Source organism: Oryx dammah, unplaced genomic scaffold (genome assembly GCF_014754425.2).
Source record: "Oryx dammah isolate SB20612 unplaced genomic scaffold, SCBI_Odam_1.1 HiC_scaffold_12, whole genome shotgun sequence".
In the NCBI taxonomy this organism is placed as follows: Eukaryota; Metazoa; Chordata; class Mammalia; order Artiodactyla; family Bovidae; genus Oryx; species Oryx dammah.
In genome coordinates, this window is record NW_024070196.1 from 58,205,512 (window position 1) to 58,232,231 (window position 26,720).

At 42.4% G+C, this 26,720-nt stretch overlaps 1 protein-coding gene across 2 annotated transcripts in view; it reads left to right on the top strand.

Moving 5' to 3' along the window:
• MED13L (mediator complex subunit 13L) overlaps positions 1 to 26,720 on the top strand; it is a 283,774-nt gene that overhangs the window by 246,041 nt on the left and 11,013 nt on the right. The window contains exons 15-25 of one of the 2 annotated variants that reach the window (XM_040251636.1): positions 1,373 to 1,593; positions 2,092 to 2,297; positions 7,227 to 8,164; positions 12,131 to 12,310; positions 12,923 to 13,146; positions 14,953 to 15,145; positions 15,865 to 16,291; positions 17,049 to 17,268; positions 18,292 to 18,480; positions 23,493 to 23,716; positions 23,896 to 24,038. In XM_040251636.1, the coding sequence (XP_040107570.1) occupies positions 1,373 to 1,593; positions 2,092 to 2,297; positions 7,227 to 8,164; positions 12,131 to 12,310; positions 12,923 to 13,146; positions 14,953 to 15,145; positions 15,865 to 16,291; positions 17,049 to 17,268; positions 18,292 to 18,480; positions 23,493 to 23,716; positions 23,896 to 24,038 (3,165 nt within the window). The remainder of the gene's footprint in view (positions 1 to 1,372; positions 1,594 to 2,091; positions 2,298 to 7,226; positions 8,165 to 12,130; positions 12,311 to 12,922; positions 13,147 to 14,952; positions 15,146 to 15,864; positions 16,292 to 17,048; positions 17,269 to 18,291; positions 18,481 to 23,492; positions 23,717 to 23,895; positions 24,039 to 26,720) is intronic. The other variant, XM_040251637.1, reaches the window with a different exon arrangement.

Here is a 26,720-nt window from a genome sequence, read left to right on the forward strand (position 1 = left end):
TGTGAATGGTTATATGATCTTAGGGTCAAATACTATTACAGCAAGAAAGTACCTTGAAGATCATCTTGGGAGTTTTACAATAGGTTTTCTTCTTCTTCTCTCTCTTTAACTTTTTTTCCATAGCAGCAGCAGGTACTGTTTTGTCAAATGAAATCTTATACAGAATTCTATTATAAAAGTGAAGTGGAGCTTCTCTAATGGAAGTAAAAGTTGAGATCTGAAACCCTGCCTATTGGCCTTTTTCTCCCCTTGTTGGTCCCTGAAGGCAAGAAAGGGTAAATTATTCAGGATTATATAATTAACTAGGAAACATGGTAAAAATCATCTAATCCAGAGGTTCTCACCCTTTTCTGCTCCATAGGGTGGCAGCTTTCCCCTCCCTCCATAAACAAAGGGAAGAAAGCAAGCCTAATGAGAATCACACTCCTAGTCAAGCCTTTCCTTCTAGATGAAGGAACTAGGCCTGGAGGGAGGAAGTGACCAGGACACAGCAGCGCTGTGGTGGGACCACCTGAGTGGGGGACCAGCCCACTGCCGCTCCTCTGTACAGCTCTGCCTCAGGTGTGAGCACAGGGCAGCTATTCTTTATTAAGTTCTGATCCAGTGCTGTAAGTCGTCTTAACATCTGTTCAGTAGTTGCAGTAAATTACACTGCTGTAGACAGTAGTTACTGTATAAATGTTGATGTTGCTAGAAAGAGCAAGTGTGGTTGAGAACTGAGGAGTTAGATATGTTTCTAGACCACTGGTTTAAACTTGTGCCTCCAAATATGCAAATACATTTCCTGTACAGGACACCCCCTAGTGGCCAGATTTCATAACCACAACTTGCATTTCATTCCATACACGACTACTTTAAGAATCAATGCCTTAAAGAGACACTGGAAATGATGATGGTTAACCTCAGGTATATAACAGTGATTTTTTTTAAAAAGGTTGAGAATCAATGTTCTAAATATTATTTAAAAGATAATTTTTCCCCAGTTTATTTTTAATAAATTGTCTTTTGTTCTAGGTATGATTATTAATCCTGACTATGAAGTTTCATTTCCTTAGATTTTTCAGGGTATCAGTTGTTAGAAGGGGGAAAAAATTAGGTTTATGTAGACTTTGTTCACATAATTAATGTGAAGCCAAATTATAAAGTGTCAAGAGGACAGTGGTAAAGATTCAGCAAAGGCTAATTTTTTGCTCATGGCCTTCTTCTTAGGAACTTCCATTATTAGTCCTCTATTATGTAACAGATATGCCCATTCAGTCAACATTATTTCTGATGCCAGCTAGGGGGCCTGATTATGAACTGGGATTTTTTTTTTTTTAAGAAGTCAGGCCTGTTAAAAATTTTACTTTCTTATTTATTTATTTATTTTTAGCAGTTGCAGACCTGCAGAGGATGTTCCCCACCCCTCCTTCTTTGGAACAGCACCCTGCATTTTCTCCTGTGATGAATTATAAAGATGGGATCAGCTCAGAGACAGTGACAGCATTAGGCATGATGGAAAGCCCGATGGTCAGTATGGTTTCAACACAGCTCACTGAATTCAAGATGGAAGTGGAAGATGGATTAGGAAGTCCCAAGCCAGAGGAAATAAAGGTAATTGCCAGGATATTACCGTACACAGACATACATGCATGCTCAGACTCTTCAGTCATGTCCAACTCTGTGCAACCCCATAAACCACAGCCCATCAGGCTCCTCTGTCCATGAGATTCTCCAGGCAAGACGACCCAGGGATCGAACCCACATCTCTCATATCTCCTGCATTAGCAGACAGGCTCTTTACCGCTAGCACCACCTGGGAAGCCCATACAAAGACAGGGTGATTTTAAAGCACACTTTTCTACAACTTCTTTAAAATAGTATTGTCTATATGCAGTATATACATACATTCCTAAGGGTTCTCTGAAGTAGATCATGTGGTATGTCACTTGGCATATTAATTAGTGTCTTTTGATTAATTTAAATGTTGGCATTCACATTTTTCCATTGATCAGATAAGAGAAATAGTGAATTCAGTCATTTTTGTTGCTATTATGGTATGTCCGCAAGTTGTTTACCAGCTTGATCACCAACCCCACTTTGTTGTCACAGGACTTTTCGTATGTGCACAAAGTTCCAACTTTTCAGCCTTTTGTGGGATCCTCCATGTTTGCTCCACTGAAGATGTTGCCGAGCCAGTGCCTGCTACCTCTGAAGATTCCTGATGCCTGTCTGTTCCGGCCTTCATGGGCAATCCCTCCTAAAATTGAGCAGCTGCCCATGCCGCCTGCAGCCACTTTCATTAGAGATGGCTACAAGTATGTGCTGGGATCGTGTCAAGTCGCCTGCCGTATTTAATGGGATTTGTATCATTTAACCTAAGTATTACTTTACATGATGACAGCATTTCCTTTGAAACTTTATCAGCCATTCGTGTTTTTGTGCATATGCTTTTGTGCTGAAAATATCATTTTCTAAATTTCACATGTATGGGAAATTGAGGTCATTTGCGTGGAGAACCATGGTGTTTACGGCCATTCAGTGTCAAGTTAGTGTCTGTCGCAGAACCAAGCAGTAGACTGGAGTAGGTGATATTTTTAGGGCAATGGTGATAAGTACTTAATTATATGTACTTTGATGATTTCAGATGTGTTTACTTAAGGCAGTTTAAGTATTCATATGCTAATTTCTGTTGCTGACCCCATGTCATACAAGAAAGCAGCAATAGAACGGTGCTGTGATATGGAGGAGGGAAAAGGAAGTATTTGTCATAGTTTGTACGTAGTTTGTACTGTCCCCAAATAATTCTGACTTCAACAATGCAGAATTAGTTTTCCCTTTGATTGATAATTTCTTTATGACATAATGTAAATGCTTTAAAGTAAAAGGCCACAAACGCAAATGTCTGTCAGGACCAAGTAAGCAATATGTGGATGGAGTGGACAGGGTCGAGCAAAATACTAGCCGCCACTGACACTCAGTGTCGCTGTAGGGGCGTGGGGCGAGCGGGGCCAACAACAAACTGTTCGAGAGTGTGTGTTGTCCCCTTTAAAGGGACTTTTATTTTTTTCTTTTTGCTTTTTTTGGGGCAATTCAACCTTAGGGAGTTGTTCAAAGGCAGGAATGTGAGAGATTGTAATGTACATTTCCTTTTTAAAATGTTGATAGTTGGGAATTCCCTGGCAGTCCAGTGGTTAGAAATCGGCACTTTCACTGTGAATGGCCTGGGTTCAGTCCTTGGTCAGGGAACTAAAATTCTGCAAGATGTGTAGCGCGCCCCCCCCCCCCCCCCCCCCCCACAGAAAAAATTGTTGACAGTTAATTCAGAGTTACATTCTAAAAGCTAAGACAAATTTATGCTATAGGTCCAGTTTGTGGGCTACTTTTGTGACCTTGTATAGAAATCATCTTAATGAAATCAATTTTAATTTTATAAGCAGGCTTTATGCTTATATTTGTGTAAAGTCTGTATTGGAATGAAAACCTGTGACAGCGAAGTTCTTTATTATTATTATATTTTTTTTTTTTTTCGGAAACTGATCCGATTTCTTTATTTTGGGGTTTGCTTATATACCTTTTGTTACACATAGGGATGAATACAGAGTCACGCGGGGGTCTTAGGGATATTACATCATCTTCTGGCCATGAGTGAGACCTGCTGACATTCTATGGTCCTTTCTTTCTGATAACCAAAAACCTTATTTCTTCCAAGGGTGGTTTTTTCTTAAACCAGGCACCACCCTCCAGATAAAGTTGCATTCATATAGGGTGAGGGCTAGTGAGTTACAGTCAAGAAAGGAATTTATTTAACCCAAGGTTAACAGGATTAATCTTAAAGGTTAATACCTATCTCTCCTATATGCTTAAAGGTTAATACTTATTTCTCCTATATATTAGTTATATTCATTATAAGGGAAGGGAATATGGAGATTTAGCAGCAAACATCAGCCCAACAAATGAAAAACCCTTCACCAATATAATTCCTAACCAACTCACTATACTAATAATTTCTAACTCCCCAAAAGAATTTGCCTTTAGTAAGTCTAAAACATCTCGTGCCTCTCAGATTGGGAGGCTGTAAACAATCACATGTGGCTGGACGAACCTATACAGGCGGGCTAGATAACCTTCAGAGGAGTCCGTAAGCTGAAACACTCTTATCACGCCCGGGAATTTTTATTGCCTTGGAGCTGCACGTTTACTCCTTCTCCGAGAGAAATGGTTATGGGGGAGAGCCCCCCGTAAAGTCAGAGGTGTAGGCAAGAGCATAAAACAGACTCTGGTTTTGGGGTAGATGCTTGGGAACAGGGGGTTTCCTGAGGCTTGATCACGCCTTTGCGTATACCAAGCCTCCTTCCTTATGACCTTTGCCATGGGCGGAGTTCCTCACGCTGGCCCCCAACACCCCGGCTCCGACTGGAGAGGAATCCCGAGAGGCCCCTCGCAACTCGCATGGAGACTGGCCTTTCCTGAGGCCACAAGAGCAGGTCCCTGAGGTCCCCGTCGTAACTCGAGAGGGACCCGCCGCAACTCAAGAAGATCCAGGAGGTTCTCCCCTCCAGGCGAGATGAGGCCCTTTTCCACTGAGGCGTCTGGAGGCAAATCACACCTTCCCTCTTGAACTTGGAAAGGGTCCTTCACACCCTTGCTGAAACTCAAGAAGTTCCCCGACATACCTGTCTCCACTCGAGAGGAAAAAAAAAAAGAACCTTAGACTTGGAGAAGTACATGGAGTCGTAGGACTCGAATTCCTGCCTTTTCTGTTTAGTCTCTGTATGACCTTAAGGGGTCCTTTTACCTAGGTCTTCTCCTCTTTAAAATGGAGTTTCAGGCACAAGATTTTGAAACGCTCTGAGGACTAATGGTTGTGGAAGCAACATGCCACCAACAGGATGAAAGTGTATGCCCAGAAGCACTCTGTAGGGCAGGGCCTGGCTTATTCTCTGCTGCCGTTCTCCAGTCATGTCCCAGCTTGTTTTGTCTCAGACTGGCCTGCACAGCTGGAGCGACTAGCACGCCAGGGGTTAGCATGCTGATCACAAGCAGTGCAGCCGCTTCAGGAGCCATTCCACAGCCTAGCCTCTTACACAAGCTCCTCAAAACAGTAACACGCACCCCTTTGCTGCAAGGTAGTTTCTGTAACTAGGAAAATTAGATCATTGTTTAGATCGAAATCTGTTGTCTGCCACCCCAGAGATTCTTGGTGCTCTCAACTGGCACTGTTAACTCTCTGGGCCTTCCAGTGTGGCACCGTGTGTGTGTGTGTGTGTGTGTGTGCGTGTGCATGCGTGTGCGTGCATGTGTGTGCGCATGCGTGTTGCGCGTGTGCGTGTGTTTGTTGCTCGTGTGTGTGTGTTTGTTGCTCGTGTGTGTGTATTTGTTGCTCGTGTGTGTGTATTTGTTGCTCAGTTGTATCTGACTCTCTGCAACCCCACGAACTGTAGCCCGCCAGGCTTCTCTGTCCATGGACTTCTACAAGCAAGAATACTGGAGTGGGTTGCCATTCCCTTCTCCAGAGGAACTTCCCAACCCAGGGATTGAACCCTGGTCTCCTGCATCACAGGCAGATTCTTTACTGTTTGAGCTGCAGGGAAGTCCTCCCGCTTTATTACAGAACACACCAGCACTCTCTTGATGCCTCTCATACTTGCCATGCACTGACTTTTCTTCCTCTTTTTTTTTTTCCCACTGTTGCATACCCAGCAACTAGCATGGGGTTGGTTGGTCCTCAATTAATTTTTCTTGAATGGGAAAAGTCAGGTTCCTATACACGATAAACCATTTTACTGCCTCGGGAGCAATTTAATTATTTAGGTTTTCAGTTAATCGTTGTAGTTCCTTTTCTGATCTGAACTGCATAATCATTTTAGAGTTTTGTTGAACAGGAAAATTTGAAAGGAGTCCAATTAGAGTAAAGATCATTATTACACACTTACTGTTTTGCTCTCTGAGATAGCAGTGATTGCTGATCAGGGTTTCTGGGTCACTCGTTATCTGTACTCAAAGACACCGCTGTGCCTCAGATTGAACATTTCTTTGCAGAGCCTGATTTGGATTTTCAGGTTGGTAGGTTAGGCATAGCTAATTAAAAATCAGAAGAAAATGATTCAAACAGCCATTACTTTATGACATTCTTCTTTCAAATTATAAGTGAATGAATATGTACTTTATTGGAGGAACATTAGTTTAAGTACAGTATTAATAGGAGAATTTTAAGCATTTTAAAAATCTTAGTTCTTTTGATACCTTCTAATTGGAAAGAGTGATCCCAATCTGTTTTATGGGTACTTCTAAGAATGTATATCAAGAACATTTTATTACAATAAGAACTTCTATTACAAAATCATGGACACTTTTGTTTTCTTTGTGGCTGTTCCAGACAGAAGTCACTGCTTATGAGAAAACAGCACAGTGTGATTGTCTCTGGGGATTCAAAATCATGGTGCTGTTTTGCATGGCATATGGAAAATAGAAAATGAACTGCAGTTGCCTACCACAGAAACCTGTTAGCAGTTTGGACACTTTTATGTAGCATGTATACTTACATGCAAAGACCGAATTAATACTAAGTCCTCTTGGCAGCATGTGTAACATTTGTATTCATTGTAATATATGACTGGCCAATGGGTTCCTCAGATAGAATTCCCTCATGGTCATTCATTACGATAAAAATGCTAGCTAGATAGGACTGCATTTTTTGGAAACTAGAAAAATGTTAAATTTTCAGGTGCGTTTGATTATAACTACTGTAGAATCATATGTAGATTATAGCCTCAGAGAACAAGTACACTGGCAGACTTTCAGTCTCAAAAAAGGACAAAATTGTAATTGCAAATTAGACGGGAATTTCATCTATGGTCGTCTAGCTAATTTGGCATCTGAACTCATGTGTTAAAGTTCTATTTAGTAGTTAAGAGTTCTTCAGAACTACTTTGTCCAAACCCAGCATCATGTTTTCTTGTTAAAAATAGCGAAAGTTTCCTCAAAAGATGAAGAGGAGGCTTGCTGAAGTGTGGACTAAGTGGAAGGGCACTGCTATATTGACTTATTCTTCATACCTTGCTGCTTATTTTTCCACACACTGTACTGACTCCTTTGAATCCTTAAAAAAAAAAAGAAAACAACCAAATAAACCAAGCGATAGCATGCATAAATAAGAAGTGGCCAGGCCAGGCTGGGGTGCTGAGGTATGTGTCTGGCACCCGTGACCTGCCCCCTGTTCTCACACAGTGCCATCTCTCTTGCAGCAATGTGCCTAGTGTCGGGAGCCTGGCAGATCCAGATTATCTGAACACGCCACAGATGAACACACCGGTGACACTCAACAGCGCTGCCCCAGCCAGCAACAGTGGAGCAGGAGTTTTACCATCCCCAGCAACCCCTCGCTTCTCTGTCCCCACACCACGAACCCCCAGGACACCAAGAACTCCCAGAGGAGGGGGCACTGCCAGTGGTCAGGGCTCTGTGAAGTATGATAGCACCGACCAGGGCTCACCAGCCTCTACCCCCTCCACCACTCGGCCTCTCAATTCTGTGGAGCCCGCCACCATGCAGCCAATCCCTGAAGCCCACAGTCTCTATGTCACCCTGATTCTTTCAGATTCCGTGATGAACATCTTTAAAGACAGAAACTTTGACAGCTGTTGCATCTGTGCCTGCAACATGAACATCAAAGGGGCGGATGTTGGGCTCTACATCCCCGACTCTTCCAATGAGGACCAGTACCGCTGCACCTGTGGGTTCAGTGCGATCATGAATCGCAAACTTGGTTATAATTCGGGACTCTTCCTGGAAGATGAGTTGGATATTTTTGGGAAGAATTCTGACATTGGTCAGGCTGCCGAAAGACGCCTAATGATGTGTCAGACCACCTTCCTTCCTCAGATGGAAGGAGCCAGAAAACCCCAGGAGCCACCAATAAGCCTTCTCCTCCTCTTGCAGAACCAACACACACAGCCTTTTGCTTCACTGAGTTTCCTAGATTACATTTCCTCCAACAGTCGCCAGACCCTTCCCTGTGTGAGCTGGAGTTACGACCGGGTGCAGGCAGATAATAATGATTACTGGACGGAATGCTTTAATGCCTTGGAGCAGGGTCGGCAGTATGTGGATAATCCCACAGGTGGCAAAGTGGATGAAGCCCTGGTGAGAAGCGCCACTGTGCACTCCTGGCCTCACAGCAATGGTAGGTTTCCGGGAATACAGATTTACTTTGAGAACTCTCTTGGTATGATGATAACTTGCACACTTGCCTTGCTCTATGTGACAAAATTTTAAATTTTATTTCTTAAAAAATAGACACAAGTGAGAGCTATCTTGAAATTCAAAATGTAAGGATGGGGAAATGTTTCATGTTGAAACGTTTGGAGAAGAGTAATTACGTTGTGGGATAAAAGTCATCGGGATCAGTGGTCCCTATCCTTTTTGGCACCTGGGACCAGTTTCATGGGAGACAGTTTTTCCACAGACCAGGAGGAGATATGAGTGATGGGATAAATACAGATGAAGCTTCACTCGCTTCCCCGGCTCTCACCTCCTGCTGTGCAGCCCAGTTCTCAACAGGCTGCGGACTAGTACTTGTCTGTGGCCCAGGGATTGGGGAGCCCTGATCTAGATTATACAGACTGATAATCTGCACACCCTTCTGGGTCAAGTTTCCATGATACTTCTTCCAGGAAGCCTTCTGTCCATTTACAGAGTACTTTCTCTTTCCTCTGATTTTCCAGTATTTTGTGTCTCTGGTAACAGTAATCACATTTTACTTTATGTTGTGGCTCCTGGGGATGTCACTGTCTTAAAAACTCTAGGTGGTAAACGTTTTTGGAGTTTGGCTCTAAGAATGCTGAGCACCTGACGGTTCCTTTTCTTTACTCATTCTCTATCTATGCTGTGCTGTGTCCTGGGGGAAAAAGCGGTGAATGAAAGAGACAAGGTACTTGCCCTCAGGGACTTTCTAATATATTTTGGAAAATGACATGAATCACATAATTACACAAATAAGCATATAACTGCAAACCATTATAAGTGAGGACAAAGCATGGGGCGTCAGAGGACACTTGCTTGAAGAAGCAGTGATATTCAAGATTGCAACACTGGGTACAGGTTAACTGAGGGCAGGGATGGCGAGTGTGGAGGGCCAGAGTTATGTAGGGTGTGGGGCCTTCAGAGGAGGCCAGAGGCCAGCAGGGCTAGGTTGTTAAGAGCCTTTGGGGACACCCTGGGCCCTGGGTCTTCAGTTTTAACAAGTCCTTGTTGGGTTATGAAGAGACACTGCCATCACATTTGTGTACTCAGAAACAGTGGACTCTGATTGGAATGCGGACTGAGGATTAGAAAATGGCAAGAGGGGATTGAAGGACACTGAGAAGTTCCTGCCGCAGATGAAAGAAGAACCAGTAGCTTGGCTTAGTGTCCCAGGACAGGAGATGGAAAAGAAGTGGAAACAGGCAAGGGCCATTTGGGAGGTATTATGGCAGGACTCGGTAATGCATTGAGTTGTGGGGATCAGAGAGAGAGAGATTAAGGAAGACACCCAGGTTTGTGACTTGTACACCTGGACAGACAGTGGCATGTTGGTCAAAGATGAGTGTTTTGGGGAAAGACTAGGTCTGAAGGTCATAATTGAGTTTGGGGAAGTTTTAAAGAACTCCTTTGAGATGTCCAGGTGGACACTTGGGACTTTATGGGATGGAGCTCAGGGGAAGGGGAGTGGTTGGCACATGGTTGATAGCCCAAGTCAGGGCGTGGTGAAGGAGGAGGGCTCACTGAGGAGGAAGCAGGTGTGGAGCCAGAGGAGGGCCTGGGTTAGAGCTTGACTGCATTCTGCTGTGTAACCAAGCTCCACAAAGAGAGTGGTCAACAGGCATTCAATAAGCCAGGCTGTTAAGATAAGTATTAAACAGGTCTTTTGACCACAGTGAGAGCTATTTGTGGGAGCAGAGGCCAAGCTGGCGGGATTCTATGAATGGAAGAAACATGGAGCCTCCTTTTGGAATCATCCTCAGTCTTGCAGAGGAGAAGGTTATGTAAGCAAGGAGACTTCTGGAGGTAGAGACGCCCGAGAAAATATTTCAAGGGTTATACTCATTTTTATAACTCCTTAGGTTTAAGTACAGTGCCTTATACTTAGCAGGCCTTGGATTAATGGCTGCTGCATGAATTTATGAATTAAAGTCTTTCCCCTAAAGAATTATGGGTGATTATCTTACGTGGTTTCTTTTATTAGATAGTGGCCTTCAGATAGAAAAGCAGTCTGGGTGGGTGGATGAGTAGTGTCATCTTTGGATATGAAGAATAGCATGTTTTATTGCAGATGAGATGTAGGTTCTAAATTCAGATGCTGAAAGTACCAGACAGATCGTGTAAACAAATGACGTGGAGAGCCAGCTTTGCAAAAAAGCAGTGTCCTTCCACAATATCCTATTTTGTATGCATAGGAATAGAGTTCACAAAGAATTGCCTCTGCTTTTATTTTTCTTTAACCTGTAACTCTCTTGGTCTGTTATTTTCCTACGTTGGATAGAACCATGGGTACAAGAAGTACTTTACTTTTTTCTTTACTGTAAGAAGAAAAGCAGCACAGGCTTGAAGATAAAGGAGGTTAATTCTGCTTCAGTCTCAGGCAGGCAGCAGAGGCAGGGGTGTTAAAAACTGCCTGAAGGAGGCAGCTCCTCGACTCCAAGTGGTGGTCCTCTGGCAGTGCAGTGGTCTCAGCCCCACGGTTGTCAGACCGTTTTCCAGTTTTTCAAGAGAAGCTGGAAATCCAGATTTGTGTATAAAATTTCATGAGAAGTCTGTTTCAGATTGAAAAATGAAAACAAAACCTCTGTGCCATGGATTTGCAACCTGTGTTTGATTTGAGGGTGCACCTGAGAATGTCTTCAGACCCTTCAGCACCATGTGTCCCAGGCTCCGTTGGTAAATAGGTCACAGGTTTCCACCTGTGCCACAGTCCTCGTCGGCCAGAAAAGTAAGAGCAAGGAAAGGTCTTGAGGACCCCAGCTCTGCGGGTGCATAGCTGACCACCTCCAACTTCAATACATCTTTCTTCAGATCTTTTAGGGAATTTGATGAGCATTATGGACCCTCTCCCCCTCCAGGAAAAAATACACCTGTGTTCATGCATGCACGTGCAGTTTGGGGAGAGTTTCAGAGGTTTTCATGTTCGAGGTTAAGGAGTCCTGCTAGCAGGAAGAATGTGAGTTCTGAAACCGTGACTCCCCAGCTGTTCTAAGCTGCTTTTTAAATTCCTTTTTCCCACTCATCATATAATCAGATAAACATTGATATTTGTAAACAAAAGTAATTAAGAAACTGGACTTCCCTGGTGATCTAGTGGTTAAGAATCCACCTACCAGTGCAGGGACAGTGGCACCCCACTCCAGTACTCTTGCCTGGAAAATCCCATGGACAGAGGAGCCTGGTGGACTGCAGTCCATGGGGTCACTAAGAGTCGGACACGACTGAGCGACTTCACTTTCATGTATTGGAGAAGGAAATGGCAACCCACTCCAGTGTTCTTGCCTGGAGAATCCCAGGGACGAGGGAGCCTGGTGGGCTGCTGTCTATGGGGTCACACAGAGTTAGACACGACTGAAGCGACTTAGCAGCAGCAGCAGCAGGGACTCGGGTTTGATCCGACCTGCCATGGGGCCCCTAGGCCAGTGCGCCACACCTGCTGAGCCTGTCCTCGGAGGCCGCAACAAGAGAAGCCACTGCAGAGAGAATCCCTACACTGCAGCTAGAGAGCAGCCTCCTCCTGTTTAGAGCAGCAAGAAACCTGCGCACAGCAACAGAGACCCAGCATAGCCATACAGAAATAAATAATTTTTTGAAAAGTAATTAAGAAACTAAAGGTAATTATGAAGCAATCATTAAGAAATTTTTGCATCTCTCCTTTCTTGTGAATACCCTTGGAAACAGGTCTGTATGGTTTTAAAAAGTCAGACCTATTCACCTTTCCACTATTAGGCAGTTCTATAGTTAGCCCCTTTTATTATTTCCAATGATAATAAAATTTATTATTTACTAAGTAGCTTAGAGTCTGCCGCAAGTAGACTCTACTGCTAGTGACGTCTCCGTCACGGCCTGTCGCTGAGGTCGTGCAGCCTGCCTTGACGGGTCCTGTCCTGTGCTGTCATTTTTCTTGCAGTGCTGGACATCAGCATGCTGTCCTCCCAAGACGTGGTCCGAACGCTGCTGTCCCTGCAGCCCTTTCTCCAGGACGCCATCCAGAAGAAGCGCACGGGCAGGACCTGGGAGAACATCCAGCACGTGCAGGGGCCGCTCACCTGGCAGCAGTTCCACAAGATGGCGGGACGGGGAACCTACGGTAGGCCTCTCTCCCTTCCCACGTGCTTCCGGACTGTCTCTTCCGTGAAAAGAGCAGCTCTAGTTACTGTCAAGTCTTCCTTCACTGACAAAATAGAATCTGTTCCCTCGTGACTACTACATTTTATAATCTCCCTGTTTTCCAAGTCAGTTTTGGAGATAATTTTTCTTAATGTCTTTGGCATAGTCAAGGTCAGTGGGGCAAATAAGTAATGCCTAACTAGACTATTTGCTAGAATCTCCTCATCCTCCCAGTCCTCACTGCCGTTTCATCTGGATGAGCCTCTGAACTAATTCTGTCAACTTCTTTGTAGTCAGGACCATAGTGCCTGTCTCAGAGGAAGGTAGATAGTTTTGTTTGGAGAACTGACACTAACTTGCTCTAGTCTGTACTCACTGAACCTTTATAAGCATGTTCTGACTCATTTAATTAAAGTTCTTCATCAGGGGCCATTTAATTAGAGGATTTGAAGACTACTTTTAAGAGTATCATGTCAGGCTACAATAAAGTGTCCGATGCCAGAATTAAGACAAATTGCCAGAGAATTCGCAGTTGTGGAGGTGGTGGGAAATGGACTCGCAAGAGCTTTCCTAAACTGCAGTCTTTTTTTAGGTTCTGAAGAGTCTCCTGAGCCACTGCCCATCCCCACCCTGCTGGTCGGCTACGACAAGGACTTCCTCACCATCTCGCCATTCTCCTTGCCGTTTTGGGAGAGGCTGTTGTTGGACCCATATGGGGGCCACCGTGATGTTGCCTATATTGTGGTGTGTCCAGAAAACGAGGCCTTGCTCGAAGGAGCCAAAACTTTCTTCAGGGACTTGAGCGCTGTATATGAGGTGAGAGAGACACGAGAGGTGAGAGTCGTCTGTATGATGCAGGGCCTCAGGTTGCATCTAGTTGTGGCTAAATTTTAAAGGATAAATATCTTCAAAATAGATATCCAGGAAAATTCGCACATAGTTGGAGGATGAAGAAAAGGATAAGTTGGCAAGTTTTTCAGGAAGTACATTTTTTTCCCATCATAGCTTTATATTTTATTAGATTGAAAAGATTTTACTCTACCAGCCTTACTAACACATCTTAAAATCCAGTCAGCTGTTTTTTTCCCCATTTATGTGCTTGAGTTTAAAAGGACTACTCACTGGGGGATAGTGATTGTTCAGAACAAAAAGAAAGTGCATCTACTCTTGGGGGTGGGGGGAGTTCCTGAAAACAGTATAAAAGTGTTTAGCTGGAAAATTCCTGAATCACATAGAAGTTTAATGACTCATGTCCCTGTTATATTTTATTTAAACATCTTAATACTCAGTTTTGATACAGATTAATAATGTAATAACCCTAGTAATGTTAGATAATTTTGTATATTTAGTATATAAAGTCCTGTTACTTTTGAAAAATTAGAATCATATCTGTCTTTAAAGAGTTAGTGTACATTTCTTCTGCTAAAGTACATATACACTAAAGTTTTTGTACCTTATACTCCTAATTAATCTTCATATTTGATGAGAGTAAATGAAATTAGTGTTTATAAAGTGTTTGGAGCTGTGACATATTATAAGCATTACAAAAGTGTTTATTAAATAAGATGCCAAGTTGAATTTCAAAAATATTCCATAACAGAAATTGACCATCTATAAATGTATGAGTACACATGAAATAGTAAACTTACATGTTGCTTCAAAGAAAAGAGAAGATGCTTATGTCTGAAATAATGGCATCAATTAAGCCACCAAAGGAAATCCTTGGAAACAGTAATTTCTAAACAGTGCCTGGTCCATGATGCATAATAATACTGAATCACAATTACCCTAATGCAGAAAACTTGTCTAAGCAATTTTAAAGCCCAGTCATTCTGTTAAATGAAGCTCTCAGCATAAGTTACAGAACATAAAAGGATTACCCGATCACTTTAGAATTGCTCTTTTGGCAGTAATGTATACCTGCTTCAGAGGAGTATACACTAGAGGATTTTTTAGGGGTTTGGTAAGCCTTCTGTTCATCAACTCTAGTATGGGCTAGTGATACGGACTCTCCTGCCAGTGAACATGTAGTTAAGTAGCTTACTTTTTGCAGATATATTGTATTCATTCTTTATCATAAGCACCCCTTTAATGTTCTGGAGGTTAATAATAGGATCTTATTGTGCTGAAACAACTATTTACTTTTAAAAGGTGGTCAGCATGTCCACTGCTTTAGTGGCCTGTGCTCTTGGCGATCTCCAAATGTAGCAGTGTAACAGATGGCCCATAAAATGTTAGTGTTACCTTAAGGGAGAGCATCCAGAGTAGGGATTACGTAAGAGACTTCAGTGGACATATGTCTCTGTCAGCCTTCGTAAGCAGGAATCCGGCTGTTTGACCATTAGCAGTCAGGTAGCGCTCAGCAGTGTTCCCTTGTGCAGGAGAGGGTGAAGAAGCATTTCTTTTTTTCTTCAGAAAGAACATTTTTCCTTAGAGCGGCTGGTCCAGGGTTTGGAGAGACAGGAGAGCAGATTCAAATACATTACTGGTTTGGTTGCATGTGGAAACGCTGAGAGAAGAAGGTAGATGCCTCCATGTGTATGTCAGGCATCTCAGCGGCTGATGGTGTGCTCTCAGGAGGGAGGGTCCCTGTTCTGAGTGGGGTCTGTTGTGTTCTGTCAGATGTGCCGACTTGGGCAGCACAAGCCCATCTGCAAAGTGCTGCGCGACGGGATCATGCGCGTGGGGAGGACTGTGGCACAGAAGCTGACGGAAGAGCTTGTGAGCGAGTGGTTCAGCCAGCCGTGGGGCAGTGAGGAGAGTGACAATCATTCCAGACTCAAACTTTATGCGCAAGTTTGCCGCCATCACCTAGGTAAATGGAAATTTACGTGACAAAGTCAAATTTGAGATGTAGAATAGCAGATTGTTTCCCCCCTCCCCCATTCTTACCTGAAAAAACCCCATGGACAGAGGAGCCTGACGGGCTACCATCCATGGGGTCGCAAAGAATCACATGCGAGTAAGCGCACAATCTCTTTGTTCTCAGTAGTTAAATGCTAGTTGTTAATGTGCATGTGTATTTTTGAAAAGCTATTTAAAGTAGCCTAAAGAAGTCATATCTGATTTACTCCACATTTCAAAAATGTAGCAGCATGATTTGATATTAACTGGTTAATTTTAACCCAGATTCTCAAGAGAATCTTAGACCTAGCTTATAAGGCGTTAAACACATAAGAGCATAATATACCATGATGTCTGAGAACACATGGCCTCTCAGTTTTTAGTGAAGGTGTGTGGAGTTGGTCTGAAAGGAAAATGATTGGTTTTCCTGAAAACGAAATGATTGGTTTTGTCCTTTTTCTTCTGTTCTCCAAATAAGGCTCTTCCAGAATTTATAATATAGTAGCCCATGTTTATTTCCCTGTTTATATACAAGCTTGTGTTCCAGTGTGGACATCGTATTTTGGGTGTCAGAACCAGAGTATTGCAGCCTGGAAGCATAGCTCTTTAGAAGGTGACTGTTCTGAGTTTCTGTATCAGCCAGACCTGCAGAACATCCCTGAAGTCGCTTCTCTGTGTGTCCTCTTTCAGCACCTTATCTGGCCACTCTGCAGCTCGACAGCAGCCTGTTGATGCCACCTAAGTACCAGACCCCACCAGCAGCAGCACAGCCCCAAGCGCCGCCTGGGAGTGCTGGGCCTTTAGCTTCAAATCCAGGCTCGGCCGCGCCCTCGGCAGGCAGTGCGTTTAATCCCACCTCCAACAGCAGTTCTCTGAACCCGGCTGTGAGCGGTTCCACCTCTGGCTCTGCCGGGCCCCCAGTCTCCGCATCTGCCTCTGCTCCCATCATCAACCAGATCAGCACTACCTCTTCCTCAGGATTCAGCGGTAGTGTCGGGGGGCAGAACCCCAGCACTGGGGCCAGTGCTGCAGAGAGAACGCAAGGGAGCCTGGGCTGTGCTGGAGACAGCGAGCCTGGGCAGAGCTCCTCGCAGCCCTCCCAGGACGGACAGGAAAGGTACCAGTACTCTGACCGAGCCGAGTGGCTTCGGCTTGGGCCCCTGGGCTCCCCTTCCTCTGTGCCCCAGTCCCCTCAACTTCACGCATCTCTAAATCTGGTGAAGTGCTCTATTTCTGTTCTTCCCCAAAGAAGGTAACAACTGTCGATCTATGGTTCAGTGTTAAGAAATTTGAGAACTTCTTACAAACTTACTAGTAATTATTGTATTACTAGTATAATAGTATGTACTTATTAATATACTTAGCGTAACTAATATTCCTATTAATACTATATGAATAATAATTCTCTGATGGCTCAGATGGTAAAGAATCTGCCTGCAATGCAGGAAACCCACGTTTGATCCCTGGGTCGGGATGATACCCTGGAGAGGGGAACGGCAACCCCTCCAGTATTCTTGTCTGGAGAATCCTATGGACGAGGAGCCTGGTGGGCTACAGTTGGACAGAGTCCGACACGACTGAGTGACTAACATTTTCACTTTCAACCTCTTTGTATTAACAGCATTATAAAACATCTTCGTAGAAGGAAACCATGGGGGTGAAAAGAGATCTCCCATTTTAGAGAAGCACATTGTCATTTTCCATCTATCTTGGTGCCAGCTGACTTGGTTTGCCTTCATTTGCCTTCATTTTGTACCCTACTGATGTTGCACTTACTCTGTAATCGATCGCTGTCCAGGGAGTCAGTCTGCTCTGGAGTTGATATATGTTTTTATAATTTATGTTGCATGTCTCATAAGTGGCTGTGTTTGCAGTGTAACAGAAAGGGAGAGAATAGGAATTCCCACGGAGCCTGACTCTGCAGACAGCCAAGCCTACCCTCCCGCTGTTGTCATTTACATGGTGGACCCCTTCACGTACACTGCGGAGGAAGACTCCACTTCTGGAAATTTTTGGCTGTTGAGTTTGATGCGCTGCTACACAGAAATGCTGGATAATTTACCTGAGCATATGAGAAATTCTTTCATTCTCCAGGTAACTAACTGCAAGTTTATTTACTTTGTTGTTGTTTTTATGAAAGTAAATACATTTTTTTTTAATTGTATGTATATGAAAACAGAAAAAAAATTATTCTTAATTCTACCTTTTAGATTCAGACGTTATTAGTATTTTGATGTTTCTCTAACCTCTTTTCTGTGTTTGTTTACACAATTGAGATCATATTTTCATGTAATTTTTTTCTACTGTTCACTGTTTTGACAATCTAGTGGTTGGGATTCTGTGCTTCCAATGCCGGGGCCAGGTTCAGCCCCTGGTTGGGGAACTAGGATCCCGAAAACTGCATAGTGTGACCAATAAATAAGTGAATACTGCCAGAATAAACATTTTTATGTGTAATCTCTCTTGTACATTTCAAGTATTTCTTAAAGTGGATTCTTAGATAAAGGTACTGATAAATAATGCCAGATTCCTTTCCCAAAAGGTTATAGTTATTTACACTTCTTTCAGGAGTGAATGCACCTTTGCAAACTTCATAGTGTAATAATTTTTTAAGTTTATAATTTAATAGGTGAAAAATGATGAGTATTCAGATTTTTGTATTACTGTCCCTTTTAACTCAAGTCATTTCTATAGAATTAATTTAAAGCTCCTGGTGTAGTTTGTGTCTCACATGATTAGATAGTAATTCCAGTGATGCCATGCATATTAAGTGTAAGAACTGAGAAATATATTTAAAAGCAAGTTTTAACATTTGAGGGCATAGCAACAATAAATTGAGAATTTATCCCTAAAATGGGAACAGGGTAATTTCTAAGTAACAGTGTAACTTTCCTAGCAGAGTGACACCCCTTCTTAAACTGCTGCTATTTGTAATATAAGACTTTGTGTTACTGAAAGGAATTATTAAGATTGAATTAGATTATGTTTGGCATTTCTGTATTTTAAGACTAAAGTTGCCTCTCCCATTCAAATAAAGAATTCATGCCATTTCATTTTCCGGCTGCCTTGTTAGCATATGAGATCTGTTTCCAGTCTTGTTTGTATTTGTGTCTGTAGATTGTGCCTTGCCAGTACATGCTGCAGACAATGAAGGATGAGCAAGTTTTCTACATTCAATACTTGAAGTCCATGGCATTTTCAGTGTACTGCCAGTGCAGGCGACCTCTGCCTACACAGATCCACATTAAATCCCTCACAGGATTCGGGCCTGCCGCCAGCATTGAGATGACTCTCAAGAACCCGGAGGTAGGCAGCAGCAGGGCAGAAATTTGTAAAGACTGCTTTTATACTAAAGATGCAAGCCAGGAGAGTTACATGCTTGTTCTGTCTTCTCCCTTTACATAAGAGTGGTCGATTTCTCTAATCCTTAAGTTGAAATGGAGGAGGTAACTTCTCTGAACTTATATAATTTTTTGAGAAAAGAGGCAAGCAAACTCCTGCTTCTTTTCTTGATGTAAGACCTAAGGCAACAATACGCTTGTCCTCTTTACTTTACTAGTGTTCAGCATTCCTATATTTATTTTGCTCATTAATTTTGGAAGCTGATCTGTGTCTCTACCTCTACCTCCCCCAGCTCTTTCCTCCTAGAGCAGCTGTTGTGTGTGTTCACTCTACACAGGCCCCTCACCTTCTGATGCTTTCTCTTTCCCTGGTCTCTGTGCTTCTGTGTGTGGATGAATGTGTTTTCTCTCCATCTTCCTAACTCTATCTTGCACAGATGTGTACCTCCAAAACACCAAGCTAAACATGCTTTAAACAAGAGTTGTACACTGCTGTTGTTCTACTAAATCATCTTTTCCTGAAGATAGATGTACAGGGCAGTGTTGAGGACTTTAAAAGCCTTCAGAAATCAATTCCACAACTTTTGCATGAAAAATTACCCATTAATAAGAGCCAGCAAACAACGCTTTACTGTTAGAGAACTTAATACCAAAATTGCTAATTTTAGTTGGTAATGTTTTTCTGGAAAACTAAAAAAATGACGTACTACTTAATACTGCATTTGTTGTAACCTGGTTCAAGTCAGCTTGGTCCCAAGAAAGGGAGCTGCTTAGCTGACAGCTTACATCCACTCTGGGGTTATAGAAAAGTTCTGTCTTTGGCAATTCTAGGTTAGTTTGTTGAGTTTGTGGTTTTTTTTTTTTTTTTTTTCTTTTCACTTTGGTAAGCAAGTCATCTATTTTCTCTACTACTAGCTTTTTTTTAGAATTGTAATATATCCATTTCTACTTCTTATTTGTGTCTGGAAATCATGAGTTTGTCCTTTCTGTATACACTTTAAATCTTTTAGTTCTTTACCTCTTGTGGTTATTGTACAATTCGGATGCAATCATTCCTTATGCTTTCGTAAGAAGCTATCACAATTTCAAGTGACAGCTAATAGCAGTCTGCATTTTCATAGAAGTGAGTAAAGGCTGACTATCTATATTAAGATATCCCAAGGCATTATGTAATGTTTTAAAAGATTATATAACATACTGGCAGAACACCGTGAGAGTTCATGAGACAAAGTGAGGCTCAGATGAAAATAAATCGCAAAAATATGCTTTCTTTCCTTTTGCTTTGGAACAGGAAGAGAGAAATCAATTGTTTGACTTAATTAAAAACCTAAGAACCAAACATTATGAATACTTACTGAAGTGAATACTTCACTTGCGTGAAGGTACTGACTCCTGCTAGATGCGGCCTCTCCCTCAGTCTGCGGGTCGAATTTTGTACTTTCACTCGGCGACTGAAGCCGAGTGTCTGCTGCCAGACTCTGTGTTAGGTGCCGACTGTGCAGCGGTGAGCGAGATGCCAGTCCTCTGCTTCCAGGGATTCACAGTCTCTGCACTGGCACGGCCTCATGCCAGCTCCTGGCAGCCACGGTCGCACTTGCTGGCTCTGTGGGGTCGCCTGTTCTGGCTGTTTGATGTACATGGATCATCCCACATGTAAGCTGTTGCGTCTGGCTTCTTGCACTTAACATCATGTTTTCAAGGTTCCTCCATGTCATAGCACATATGACGCTTCTGTGGCTAAATAACGCTCCACTCTGTGGATGGGCCACAGCTTGTTTATCCCGTGAGTGGATGGGCGTGTGGACTTTCCCACTCTCTGGCTGTTTTGACTAATGCTGCTCTAAATAGTGGCGTATGAGTTTTTATGTGGCTATGTGTTTTTGGTTTTTCTGGTGTGAAATTTCCAGGTCTGTGGAGAGTGAATGGATCAGTGATAAGGTTAGGTTTGAAACTTGAACAAGTTGTTGAATATCTTTGTATCCCTGAAATGAAGGAATTGGGTTAAATTATCTCTAAAACCTCCTTTAATTCTGTAATTCCATTATTACCGTTTCTTATGCTATAGAATTCACGGGCTGGCAACTCTGACTGGGGGCTAAACCCAGCCTGTAGACTGCATGTGTATGAGCAGTCAGATGGGAGTGATGGTTACATTTTTACAAAGAGAGGAGTATGTGAAAGAGACTCACAGGGCCTAAAGTATTTGCTGTCTGGTCCTTTATAGAAGTTTGCTGACCCCTGCTGTAGTCTACTAAATACTGATATGTATGTAATAGCTGTAAACAAAAAGGTTAAATTTCATCACAGTTTATCTAAAATATTTGTCTTCGGTAACAGCTAAAGCTTTGATTTCTTAAATTGCACACACATGCACATAGTAAAGTATAATTACATACTGAAAAGGGCCCAGTCTTAAGTGTTCAGTTCAGTCACTCAGTCGTGTCTGACTGTGCAACCCCATGAACTGCAGCACGCCAGGCCTCCCTGTCCATCACCAACTCCCGGAGTCCACCCAAACCCATGTCCATTGAATCGGTGATGCCATCCAGCCATCTCATCCTCTGTCGTCCCCTTCTCCTCCTGCCCCCAATCCCTCCCAGCATCAGGGTCTTTTCAAATGAGTCAGCTCTTCGCATCAGGTGGCCAAAGTACTGGAGTTTCAGCTTTAGCATCATTCCTTCCAAAGAACACCCAGGACTGATCTCCTTTAGAATGGACTGGTTGGATCTCCTTGCAGTCCAAGGGGCTCTCAAGAGTCTTCTCCAACACCACAGTTCAAAAGCATCAATTCTTCGGTGCTCAGCTTTCTTCACAATCCAACTCACATCCATACATGACCACTGGAAAAACCATAGCCTTGACTAGACGGACTTTTGTTGGCAAAGTAATGTCTCTGCTTTTCCATATGTTATCTAGGTTGGTCACAACTTTCTTTCCAAGGAGCAAGCGTCTTTTAATTTCATGGCTGCAATCACCATCCACAGTGATTTTGAAGCCCAGAAAAATAAAAGTCTGACACTGTTTCCCCATCCATTTGCCATGAAATGATGGGACTAGATGCCATGATCTTCGTTTTCTGAATGTTGAGCTTTAAGCCAACTTTTTCACTCTCCTCTTTCACTTTCATCAAGAGGCTCTTTAGTTCTTCTTCAGTTTCTGCCATAAGGGTGGTGTCATCTTCATATCTGAAGTTATTGATATTTCTTCTGGTAATCTTGATTCCAGCTTGTGCTTCCTCCAGCCCAGCATTTCTCATGATGTACTCTGCATAGAAGTTAAATAAGCGGGGTGACAATATACAGCCTTGACGTACTCCTTTTCCTATTTGGAACCAGTCTGTTGTTCCATGTCCAGTTCTGACTGTTGCTTCCTGACCTGCATACAGACTTCTCAAGAGGCAGGTCAGGTGGTCTGGTATTCCCATCTCTTTCAGAATTTTCCACAATTTATTGTGATCCACACAGTCAAAGGCTTTGGAATAGTCAATAAGTATACTGCTTGCTGAATTTCTATAAGTAAAATTATGTAACTTATTACGTAACTAAGAGCCAGAAATAAAGCATAACAAGCATCCATCTCTGACGTCCCTTCTAGTCACTCCAGTGGTAATCACTATTTTGACTTGTAACAATGTAATTTTGCCCATTTTTTTGGCTTTTATATAAATGGAATTATAATTTATGATCTTTTGTGTGACTTCTTTGATTCAGTGTTGAGAATTATCCATTTTGTTGCTTGTGGTGGTTTTCTCATTCTCTTGGCCATTTAATGCTCTGCTTGTGTAACTTTATCTCAGCTTAGCATCCATTTTACTATTGATGGTTATTTATGATGTTTTCTCTTCTGAGCTTTTTTGTTTTGTTTTGTTTTTTTTTTAATTTAAAAACTAAAAGTAGAAGTTTTTATTGATTTCTTTAAATTACTACTACATATTTTTCTTCTTACTAGAAAAGTTTTTAAGCAGCTATTCTTAACTTGACCAAAATTTTAAAAAGCAAAGATATTTTGTAAATGTGTTGCGGACACGGGTGACAGAACCCTACTCTAAGAGGACCTGCAACTGAATAAAGTCATGAGTTTTTAAGTAAGCCTCCACCAAGTTTTCTGGTAATTGAACAGAAGCAAGCCCACCATGGTCCATGGGAGATGGGTTAGACAGACAGATGTTCTTTCAGTTTTTCCATAATTTCATTCATTTTGTTGCCTGGAATTAACATCACAGTTTGCAAGGGCTTCATTGGTACATCATCAAAGGACCATCGGCCTCCCAGACACGTGTCACTCTCCTCCTGCACTGAGTAGCTGAATTTCAGGATTGCCTTCTCGTAGAAAAATTCTTCTTCTCCATTTGCAAACATTAACTCATCTTTTTTTTGGTTGCTCCATTTCTTTTTGGAATTCTTTTTTCCTGCTTCCACAAACATCTTGCTGATCAGAAGGTAGAAGTAACACATCCCACATGGCTTGTGAGTTTTGTGTGCCTTTTTCTGAGCTATTAAAATGGATACTGTTATGAACATGCTTATACCTATCCTTCGTCACCATATATGTGCGTTTGCGGGGTGGGGGATCAAAGGGTACATGTTTGTTCAGCTTTTACAGCTGTTGTCAGTACTTTACCAAAGCACATCATATACCAGCAGTGAGAGAGAGTTCTAGTTACCCTGTTCTCATGAGTACCTGATGTTCTCTGTCTTTTGTATTTCAGACATTCTGGTGGGTATATAGTGGTTTTAATCCTAATGACTAAGTTGGGCCAATTATTTATTTTCATAAGGAAATACTGGCTTGATTGAGTTGCCTCGCTCATGTGACTTGTACAGTCTTTTTGTATCATTATTTATTTATAGGACTAGTCGGGGTGCAGTCTGTTGTCATTTCTCCCTGGTTTCCCTCAGTGCCATATGGGTTTTATTGTGAATACCGAGTTGAGTTGCTTTGTGTTGTTACTGATTTTGATTTTGATTCTTATTTCAGCGGCCCAGCCCGATCCAGCTTTACTCCCCTCCTTTTATATTGGCCCCAATCAAAGAGAAGCAGACAGAGCCAGGAGAGACACTCGGTGAAGCAAGCCAGAAATACAACGTGCTCTTTGTGGGCTATTGTCTGTCTCACGACCAGCGCTGGCTTTTGGCTTCCTGCACTGACCTCCATGGAGAATTATTAGAAACTTGTATTGTAAATATTGCTTTACCAAACAGGTGAGGAGCCTTGGTGTTTATGGTGCATGTAAACTGACACTGTGCCTTTTCTCAGCTAATGGATATTTCTAACTCTCCTACCTAAATGCAGTGGGTACCATGGGGGTGGGTTCTTCGGAATTTTGTCGTACTGGGTAATAGCTCTGACTCACTTGGGGACCCTTTTCCATTTGTTTGAGGTCACGGAGGAGTAAAGTATCTGCACGTAAGATCGGACTACAGAAGTTGTGGGAATGGTGCGTCGGTATTGTCCAGATGACATCTCTGCCTTGGAGAGTTGTGATTGGGCGACTCGGGCGTCTAGGCCACGGGGAACTCAAAGGTGAGAAATTCCTAAAGCAAAGGAAAGGAAGAGGGCTGAGCTAACGTCATTAACTAAGCTGAGGGAGAAAACAGTAAAGCTGGTAGTAAGAGTAGATAGAGCAGGTTATATTTTCTGATTCTTTTAAATGTACAGGGTAAACTTGTGATTTTTAGACTTTTTATTAGCAACAGAGTCATTTACAAAGAAAATTTTAAATATTGAACCTAGCAGAAAAATAATTCTTTATATTAATCTATAAAAGTGACACTAAATTAAAATTTCTAACATTTGTATATTGAGCCACTGAGAAGAACAAGCAGTTTTTTTTAAACAAGTCAGTTTTACCTGGAAAATTTTATATCAGATTATGGATGATGGTAAACGTCATATACAGCCTTTACTTGCATTTACTTGTTTGTTTTTGGTGGTTGATGGTGAGGAGATTGTATTGTTTTAGTGTCATGATAACAAGATCATCCTTGTTGGCAAGGACAAGTAGTTGCAAATTGGAACAGTCTTTATAAAACATCACCACTGTCTGATAGTCTGTGGTCTGGAAATTTAAGAGAACAGGTTTTGGTTTTTTTTTTTAAGCTGAATCCCCCAACTTATATTCCTTATAAGAAATACAACAAAGGACTAAAAGTAAGTGCCGTGTAACACCACTGACCACTGGCAGCTGCCTTGCCTGACTTTGAGCCCAGCTCATTCGTTATCCTCATGGAGTTTTATTTGAACAGGCCTAGATTATTTTTTTTTAAGCCCCATCAATGGCATATTTATAAAAAGTCCAGGATATGCATATCGATGTGATTTTTTCTAAGGCGTGTGCAAAAGCAAGCCTGTGTCACAGATTATCCTGGTAGTTTTGCGTGTGTCAAGTGTGTATTAGGGCAGAGTTGGCCAACTTGCTTTGTAAAGGGCCAGAGAGTAAATATTTTGGACTGTGCAGGCTAGCTGGTCACTGTTGAGCAACCAGCTGTTCTATTGTACTGTCACAATAACCACAGACAATACCCCCTTGAATGGGAACGGCTGTGTTCCCAAAAGACCCTGCTGACATCAGGTGGCGGGCACGACCTGGCCGGCGACCGGTTTGCGGACTCTTGTGTTGGAGTGTGTGTAGTATTTCTTTGCGTGAAATTTATATCAGGTATTTGGGGAAACCCTGAAATAAAACCCCTGATACGGAGATAACTTGTATCAGGTGCCCAGAGGGGTTAATTATTAGGGTTTAACAGCAGGTTTATACAAATATTAAGTGTTTGCTTAGGAATCTTCTTATACACAGAATTTTTTTTTATTAAATCATACTCTAGGCCAATAGGAAAATACCACCCTTTTCATTTTAAAAAGAATATTATACTTATAATGAATCTGTATAGTAGCCTGGAGGTCTAATTCATAGGGGATTCCTCATTTCATTTCTGTCAGAATTCCTGTCTTCTCTCCTACTATACCTTTTAGTCAGTCTTATTTCTTAAAGGCTTTAAGCTACTCTTAACCCTTGGGAAAGTTAAAATATAATAGAAAAGAAGTAGAGGGGATGAAAATATAGCCTAGTAGTCTAGTTATTTGGTGTTTTGGAAAATTATTGGAGCTGTTGCCCTCCCTTGTATGATTTTTTAGAAGGGACACAAGTGTGACCAAGGGCTCCATCAAAAGACTGAGAGAAAACATACCTTCAAGGAGTAAACACAGAAAACAGCCTCGTGTACAGGACATGAGTTTCTTCCTTTGGGGAACCGAGCTCTGCACCACCTTGCATTTCTGTGGGGCAGTAAGCAGATACGGGTCCACAGATTTCAGTTTTGTGAATCTGTTCTTTATCACCAGAGTGTTTGTGATAAAAAGAATCATAGTGGCTTTTCTTTCTTATTTGGTTTTTAAATACTGAATTCACATCTCTCGGGTTTTTCTGTGGTTTTTTAAACATACGCCCTCCTCCATGTTCCTTGACCCTTTTTATTTCAGCCACTTCGGTTCACTCACTGTTCATTGGGAATATGAAATGTGAAAGTTTGGGGGTTTTTTAGACTGCTTTTTAAGGGAGAGCAGGCATGTGGTGGTGGAGAGGTGGAGTGGCGTGCCTCTGGGATCTGACAGTGATGCACTTCCTGTGTGTCCAGGGTCAGAATCAAGGGAGGGCCGAGTGCTCTTAAATTCCCAGAGTAACATTACCCTTTGCGGTTCTGTGATGAGGTATCCTGCCTTTGTTTGGATAATAGAAAATTTCTGCCACCTTTTTAATTTGAACAACTAATGTGGCATTATCTGGAGCATGTTACTTGTACCCATTGCTTACCAGCTGTTTGGGGCATGCCAGGAAAGGGTCCCCTTGGTTTTTTCTGCTGCTTGCCTTTGATGAAACAACCAACCTAGAGCAGTAAACAAAATTGAGGTTCGCCCCCAACTGTGCTCTCTACTGAAGAAAAGTATCTATGAGGGTGTGAAAGAGCCAGGCCTGGAGAAGGAGGAGAAAGGACAGAATAGACTGGCATCCCCAACAGGAAGTATGTGCATGTCTGCCTGGGTCTGTGCTGGGCCCGCGTCACCTCAGTCTCCATAATGGCAGGCCTTTGTTCCCTTGTTAATGAAGTGTAATCGAGGTCAAGTAACATTTTCTTTGTAGCAAGGAGGGGAACCTGTATAAAGACATATTCCCTTTAGGGCCCAATCCTGGAAATTCAATTATCGGGC